General features: G+C 45.7%; 1 protein-coding gene across 1 annotated transcript in view; it reads left to right on the plus strand.

The window, feature by feature from the left end:
• LOC104406956 (histone-lysine N-methyltransferase 2A-like) overlaps positions 1-7,949 on the plus strand; it is a 29,090-nt gene that overhangs the window by 11,826 nt on the left and 9,315 nt on the right. The window contains 14 exon segments of the mRNA XM_010016091.1: positions 414-527; positions 872-1,056; positions 1,590-1,763; positions 2,569-2,679; positions 2,926-2,999; positions 3,497-3,690; positions 4,083-4,189; positions 4,332-4,469; positions 5,274-5,432; positions 5,723-5,840; positions 5,924-6,002; positions 6,243-6,403; positions 6,971-7,156; positions 7,806-7,949. The exon segment at positions 7,806-7,949 is cut by the window's right edge and continues 4,165 nt beyond it. Coding sequence (XP_010014393.1) covers positions 414-527; positions 872-1,056; positions 1,590-1,763; positions 2,569-2,679; positions 2,926-2,999; positions 3,497-3,690; positions 4,083-4,189; positions 4,332-4,469; positions 5,274-5,432; positions 5,723-5,840; positions 5,924-6,002; positions 6,243-6,403; positions 6,971-7,156; positions 7,806-7,949 — 1,944 coding nt within the window.

Genomic DNA, 7,949 nt, shown 5'->3' on the forward strand with positions numbered 1-7,949 from the left:
TAAAGCGGTTGTTCCTTCTTGTGTTAGTTACTCTATGTGACACCTTTCTACCTAGGAGGGTCTGGGTTTTCTGGGGAAGAACCTCAGGAGAGAAAATCTTGGTAGTTCCACCTAATTTCTTGCCTGTGTGTCGCCTTTGTGCTTTTGCTGTACTCTGTAAAGGTAACAGCATGGAGCATTTTGTTAGGCTTTCCACCCCCAAAAAATGGGTACCCAGTAACGGTATTCCAGAGCAGTCAGCATTCTTCCAAGAGGGTTATTTTTGTGGCTATTGTTTGCAGTGTTGTAAAAGCGGATATAACTGTCTCGGCAGCTGAGAGTTGCTGCCTTGGCACACTAGTAGATAACCACCTAGCCTTTAACACACGTGTGTGGCAGCTGAACTCCTCATAAAGACCACCTCTTGTTGACAGGAAATTTTTGTCCTCTCTGTGACAAATGCTACGATGATGATGACTACGAGAGCAAGATGATGCAGTGCGGGAAGTGCGACCGCTGGGTCCACTCCAAATGTGAAAACCTCTCTGGTAAGGCAAATCCTCATCTCCTTGGGACTAAGAATGTGGGGCAGTGAGTAGACCAAAGCGATCGTGGTTGGGACCTTTCTGCTAGACTCTTATATCAACACCCTTGCTTGTTGTGACCTACCTCAAAACCATCTGTAGAATGGCTACAGGTAAACCAGGACTAATACTAGCAGAGTCCTGAAGGTGCAGGACTTGCTTCAAACACAGTGTAGCTCAGTTAGTGCGCAAGATGCTTTTGTTACATGGAAAGGGTTTCAGTCAGTAAGTGCAGAGTAGGGTTTTTTCCTGTAGCCATGCTTCAGTGAAGTGGTTCAGATTGTCACTTTACTTTTCCTTGTCTCCAGATGAAATGTATGAGATACTCTCGAACTTGCCGGAGAGTGTAGCGTACACCTGCATTAACTGCACAGAGCAGCATCCTGCGGAGTGGCGGCTGGCACTGGAGAAGGAGCTGCAGGTTTCCCTACGGCAGGTTTTAACAGCTCTCTTGAATTCCAGAACTACCAGCCATTTGCTGCGCTATCGGCAGGTAAGTGGAACCTCACGGCCCTTCACGTCTTCTTGGCCTGAAGCATTACCTGGCATCACTGTACATCACACTGCCCTTAGTGTGCTTGGAACAACACAGACTGCGAGTTTTGTTTTCTTTCTTTTCTTCATTCCTATGGAGACAAAGGGGTGGGTACCTACAGTACAATTTGTGAGGCTAAGAGGTAAAAATAGGGTAGAGTTCCTCAAGGAGTGGGAGGATTTAGCTCTGTGATGGTGCTTTGTTGATAGATAAACAGGATCTTAGTCTTGAAACACGTATGCAGAAATAAGACTTCTGAAAGATGAGTCTGATCCTGATAGCTGCTCGTTCTGCCCTGCTGTGTGCCTTGCAGGGTCAGCAGCAGAAAGGTTAAGGCCTTTTCATTTTTGTCGCTATATTCAGAACTTCAGTCTCTTTTCTTTCATGTTAGCAAGAATCTCTGGGCCCATAAGTGTGCCTGGGAGTATGTTACGAGTAGCAGCCACACTTCGATAGCCAGTGTCCCTCTGTCTGTTTGTTGAATTTAACAGGCAGCAAAACCACCAGATTTAAACCCTGAGACGGAAGAGAGTATCCCGTCCAGAAGCTCTCCTGAAGGTCCCGACCCTCCTGTCCTAACAGAAGTCAGTAAACAGGAGGAGCAGCAACCTCTGGATCTGGAAGGAGTGAAAAGAAAAATGGATCAAGGATGTTACATTTCTGTGGTATGTCAAAGCTTTTGTACTCCCCTCAAATGGCAGAGCCTACGAATGGCTTTATGACCCAAGGCGTTTAGAACCAAGTGTGCTTAAGCCTTTTCTTTATGAATAAGGAAAGAGGTTAATGTGCTGCTGAAAATTACTCTGGCTGGTCTTTGTGTTAACGTTGGTCCAAAGACATGGAATTTACACTGCTGCATGGGTCAGCAACACTTGGTAGAATCTTTTTAGCTCTTAGTCAGGCGTTGATGGAAACAAGATGGGGCATCCTTCAGGTGCAAGTTCAGGCTGTAGGTCTAGCCAGGTAACACTGAGGATGGTCGATTATCTGGAAACTGATACTTCATCTGTGCAGGGATGATCTCTTTAGGGATCATTTATACACAACGCTAGCGTTGACTGGAACGATTCTCTATGTAGGGAGCAGCTTTCTCCTCTTTTTTTTTCCCTATGGAGCCCACAATCCTGAGGAGGAATGTATATTGCAAAGTACTGGGCACACCTGCTGTAGCCAAGTTTTGGCCAAGTCCCTGTGAGGCAGACAGCTTATCTGGTTTAAAACCACTCAGTCGTCAAGTCCTGGTAGAAGGAAGAAGTGAACAGCGGTGGGAGTAGTAGTTCTGCAGCCAGGGTGCAAATGCAGAGGGCTGCTTGTTTCTTTACAGCCGAATGCTTTCTCTGCTTGTAAATCAATGCTCTGGTTCAGTCTTCCAGTCATCTGGATGCTCACTTGATGCCTTAAAAAACAAGTGGGTGGTGTAGCTGTGCAAGAGACATCCTGTTGATGTGAAATGTTGGGGCCTTCTTACAGTTGGATTTCAGCGACGATATTGTGAAGATCATTCAAGCAGCCATTAACTCAGATGGAGGGCAGCCAGAAGTGAAGAAAGCCAATAGCATGGTCAAGTCCTTCTTCATCCGGGTGAGCTGGACTACAGTTGTTTTGAAATCTGCCTGGTATCATACCACTGCTTGTTGCTGCTGGAATCCAAAGGGTCCATCGCACTTGCTATTGCTTGGGTATTTCCAGGAATAAGATAATACATTGTCAGAGTTGTTGATGTTAATGAAATCTTACTAGTTGTGCATCTACAGTAGATCTTGGCTGAATGCCTTTAATTTTTGGTGTGTTGTATAACGTTTCTAACAGAGTGTTGTTTTCCTTCAGCAAATGGAGCGTGTTTTTCCATGGTTCAGTGTAAAAAAGTCCAGATTTTGGGAGCCAAATAAAGTAACAAGCAAGTAAGTAATTGTTCTGCCTCTGACTGTGGCACCCTGCGGTTTGCCAGCTGTGTAAGCAAAAAGTATCATGAGAGGGTTGGGGTTTCTGTTTCTCTTTTTCCTTTTCCCTTTTTTTTTTCTTGTTTTGTTTTGGTTTTAAGATGTTAAACAGTAATCCCATCCCTAGCTTTTGTATACACTTCCTTGTTCTAAAGCAGAGTAACCAAAAACGTTATTCAGTATGTTGTCTGTTGGCTTGTCAGTCCTGTCTGTCCTTCCCCCTCCTCCTCCTCCTCACTCCTATTTAGTGTGGCCCTCCTGCACCTGTTACCCTCAAAAGAAACAGCCAGCCACATCACAAACCTTCAAATGTGAGTTTCGTGGCCTTTGAGAGCATGTGGGGACTGTGAGTAGTTAGAGGGGTTGTTACCGTGTACTGAATGTCAGTGGTGCTGCTAGACAGGACACAAGGTCCTCTGGTGTAGTCGGGTCTGACAGCTACTCCTGTTGCTTTTCAGCAGTGGTATGTTGCCAAATGCAGTGCTGCCACCTTCCCTTGACCACAATTACGCTCAGTGGCAGGAGCGTGAAGAGAACAACCGCACTGAGCAGCCCCCTCTGATGAAGAAGATCATCCCCGCTCCAAAACCCAAAGGGCCTGGAGAGCCAGATTCGCCCACTCCTCTGCATCCTCCTACACCACCTATCTCTAGTAAGAAAACAGATTGCAGCACTATTGGTCCCAAACCCAGAGGGCTTCGTTCCAAACCTCCTAGTAGTAAAGCGAGAGTGGTACTAGTTCTGTATGTGACTGAAGGATTTTGGAGACCTCTGAGACCTGAAGTTGCTCAGAGGCTGTTACACATGCCATGTTTCTGAGCTGAGCTTGGGCCCAGACATACGTTTGCACTTGACTCTCCTCCCCCAGAGAAGGGCTGGGTAGAGCCTGGTGTGTGCCTTGCCTTGCTTTACAAAGTGGCTGTTTGACAACTCGAGGCTACTGTTTGGCTCCTCCGCCCTGTTCTCTTACTGACAGTCTTCCCAGATGAATTTTTGCTTCCCTGGCATTCAAGAATAAACAGTGTTCTCTCTTTTAACTGTAAGGCTCTGACAGAAGCCGAGAGGATAGTCCTGAGCTTAACCCACCTCCAGATGTAGAAGACAACAGGCAGTGTGCATTGTGCCTGAAATACGGTGACGACAGCGCTAACGTGAGTACCTGGCCCGCGCCCATGTGATGGGAGCTCATTTAAGCACTACCACAGATTTGGTACTGTGGGTAGGCTGGGTACTGCTTGTGCATTGCTGTGTCTCTTGGAACATTCAAAAAGAACATTTCCTTCCATTCTTTAGGATGCTGGACGTCTTCTCTACATTGGCCAAAACGAATGGACACACGTAAACTGTGCTTTATGGTCAGCAGAAGTATTTGAAGATGATGATGGTTCTCTGAAGAACGTGCACATGGCTGTGATCCGGGGAAAGCAGCTGGTGGGTATAAGGGAAGAATGCTTGGTTAAGCTTCACACTCACTCACACAGAACCAAGACACAAACCCAGCTAAAAGATTCCGTGTGTGTATATTGGGAGACCAAGAGGAACTTGTAACAACGGCCTGTCTCTCTAGTGCAAAAACTGTCCAGTTCGAGGAGCATTTTCACCTTTGAGTGTAGGTGAAGGATGTTGACATCAAGCTTGCATGTAGCTACTCACTTAAGCACTGCAAAAAGAATGACGGTGGCACCTGTTTTCTGAACTGTCACACAGTCTTGGAAAACAAACTAATCTTCCTGTTGTGAATTGATTGACGGTTACTTTCTGGGAGAGCAAAATGAGACTGGAAGCACAACTAGAAATGAGTTTGTCCAAATTTTGTTTTAGTATTGCATCAGTTGGTCCTAAATGTTCATTAAAACGGCAGAAGGGGTGGAATCGGGCTGCTCTTAGCCAGTAGTAAGCTGCCCACGTGGGGAATACTCCGAGCAGGAGAAATAGTTGGCACGTGGATCAGTGAAGCTTGCAAATACAGCACCTCGATATGGAGTACAAGCAAGGAAATCTGGGGCCTGGAGGAAACAGTCTGCAAATGCAAAAGTTGTGTGTGAGGGATCCTCTTCCTCTCGCCTCCTCCTCCATGTCTCAGTCATGCGTGTGAGTCACGGATACGGCAGTGAAGTGGGAGGTCAGGCATTACTCTAAACTCCTGTCTGTGCCAAAAACCCAGCTGACAGTGGTAATGGTAGCCTGGGTGTAGAGGAGATTAGTTGTTAACTGGTTTTTTTTTTGCTTCTGTAGAGATGTGAGTTCTGCCAGAAGTCGGGTGCCACAGTAGGCTGCTGCCTCACTTCCTGTACAAGTAACTACCATTTCATGTGCTCACGAGCCAAGAACTGCGTCTTTCTGGACGATAAGAAGGTTTACTGCCAGAGGCATCGTGACTTGATCAAAGGAGAGGTGAGATTCTTCTTTCACCCCCTGCCTTGTCTGAAGGTGGGGTAGGCCTGTAACTGTCAGCACTCTTTAGAAGTTAATGTTGAACAAGTTCCTTCCTAATGATGGCCTGACCACAGTGCTGCTAAAAAGAAGTCAGTGATAGAGCTGGCATGGGGAGGTTTGTCAGGTGGCACTGTGTGGCAGCTGAAAAACCGAAAGACCAAACTGAGGCTTGAGTGAGACAGACTGTGTAGCGTATGTGTGATGGTTCCTTTAAAAATAACAAGTAGTTTTGTGGACCCTTCTTCCAGGTGGTTCCTGAGAATGGGTTTGAAGTTCTTAGGAGAGTCTTTGTGGACTTTGAAGGGATCAGTTTGAGAAGGAAATTCCTCAGCGGTTTGGAACCGGAGAACATCCACATGATGATCGGTAAGATCCAGTCTCTGCATGTGTGATACACCTTTGGTGCTGGAATCTGGTTGACAGACTCTTCTGTTCCTCTTTTTGCTCAGGTTCAATGACGATAGACTGTTTAGGAATTCTGAATGACCTCTCAGATTGTGAGGATAAATTGTTTCCCATCGGCTATCAGTGAGTATGAACTGTTTCATGATTAGATGTCTCTTAGTGTGTTAGATGCCAAACCAGCACTGAAGTAACAGCAGTGAAAATGGACTGTAGCTTTCCTCTGCTGTTTCGGAGTCTCGCAGCTAAGCTGGGTGTGCAGCATGTTGTGCCAGGAAGCCTTTGAGAAACTGAAAATGTGACATAGGAATGCTGAGGTTTGCTCAACTGTTGAGTAAATTGGTTTATGTGGGAATTATCTTTCAGGTGCTCCAGGGTGTACTGGAGCACAACAGATGCCAGGAAGCGCTGTGTGTATACCTGCAAGATCATGGAGTGCCGACCACCGGTCATAGAACCTGACATCAACAGCACTGTAGAGCATGATGATAACAGAACAATTGCCCATAGCCCGGTTCCCCTTACAGGTAATCTCTTAAGACCTCCCAAAAGTACCTTCTCTGCAGGTTTCCACCGTAACTAGAAAGCCAGGTTGTGGCTGGGACCTGGGCAGTGTGTTGGTAACTTTGAAAACTCAACTCAGACAAAAACTACTGTGTAAGTGGTTTCTAGTCTACAGAGTTGAGATTTTTCTGGTGATCTAAAACTTCACATTGTACTTCAAGTGCTTCCTCTGCAGCCACAGGTGAGTTAAAAAAACCTAGCTAAGCCTTGACCCTGTCCTTTTCAGTTCCCAGAAGCTAAAGCTGTGGAAGATTTTTAAATCATTTACAACAGTTATTGCCAACTTCAACTTTATTGAGAGGTCCTGGAATTTCATGTGTGCACTGAGGGTTGCTGTGGAAGTATTTGAAAATGTTCTTAGGGGAGACGTTATTTGGTGGCAAGGAAGCAGTAATCTTTGACTTGGTGTTTATTTAACAAACATCCTGATTCTCCAGGTGAAACCAGATATCAATATATACTTTATCAGATCGTAGCTTTTTGGGTTCAGTGATGGCTTATACCATTGTTTCTCTTTTATACAACAACAGAAACTCTACCTAAAGAGAGCCAAAATACACCTGAAATTGTAAACCCACCATCACCAGATCGTCCCTTGCATTCTCAGACCTCTAGTTCCTGTTACTATCCACTGGTCTCAAAGGGTCCCAGGATCAGAACACCAACGTACCCATCTGCACAGAGGTCTCCCGGCTCGAGGCCGTTACCCTCTGCAGGTACTTCAAGTGTTGTTGAATTTGGTGTTTGGTTTTTGGGGAGGCTTTTTTTTATTTGTTTGGAGATAATTCTGGTTTGGTTCATGTCTTTTTTGTCTCCGTTGAGAATGTGGCATTTAGTTTTCTGTTTCTAGAGAAAATAGTGCTGTGGCAGTAGGGTTGAGGGAAGGAAAGTTCTGAAAATAGAGAGTAGAGATGGCCTGTGGAGAAATGTACCACTGAACCAAAAACTGCCTGGGATGAAGAAAGCCATGTTTCGGCAGTACAATAGCAGCACTGCGAAGAGCTGTACTACAGGTTAGGGACTTGCTCATCTCAGACGGTGTTTTTCCAGAGAGAGCTGGAAATCTGCTATTGTAACTCAGCTGCTGTTTCTGTATCAATGAGTCATATTTTGTTTCAAAGCAATGTTGAACATTCAGATCAAAAGTTGGGGTGCAGAATGCTGAGATGCAAACCTGTCGACTCTGCTTGCTGAACACTGATTGGCGGTATCAGATCTTTAATAGCCAGCTCAGGCATCATCATTATGTGAATGCTATTGCACTGAAAGGTTTTCGTTTCTGGTGTCTTGACTGAAGGGATTGGGTGTGCATTGATCGTGCAGCCTTCAGATCGCTTGACCGTCTTTCTTGCCTTATTTTCTCAGGAAGTCCTACGCCAGTGACCCATGAAATAGTGACAGTAGGAGATCCTTTGCTGTCCTCTGGACTGAAGAGTATCGGATCTCGGAGACACAGCACCTCCTCTTTGTCACAGCAGCAATCAAAACTCCGGATGATTTCCCCTACAC

Source organism: Nestor notabilis, unplaced genomic scaffold, assembly GCF_000696875.1.
Source record: "Nestor notabilis isolate BGI_N333 unplaced genomic scaffold, ASM69687v1 scaffold25206, whole genome shotgun sequence".
Classification (NCBI taxonomy): Eukaryota; Metazoa; Chordata; class Aves; order Psittaciformes; family Psittacidae; genus Nestor; species Nestor notabilis.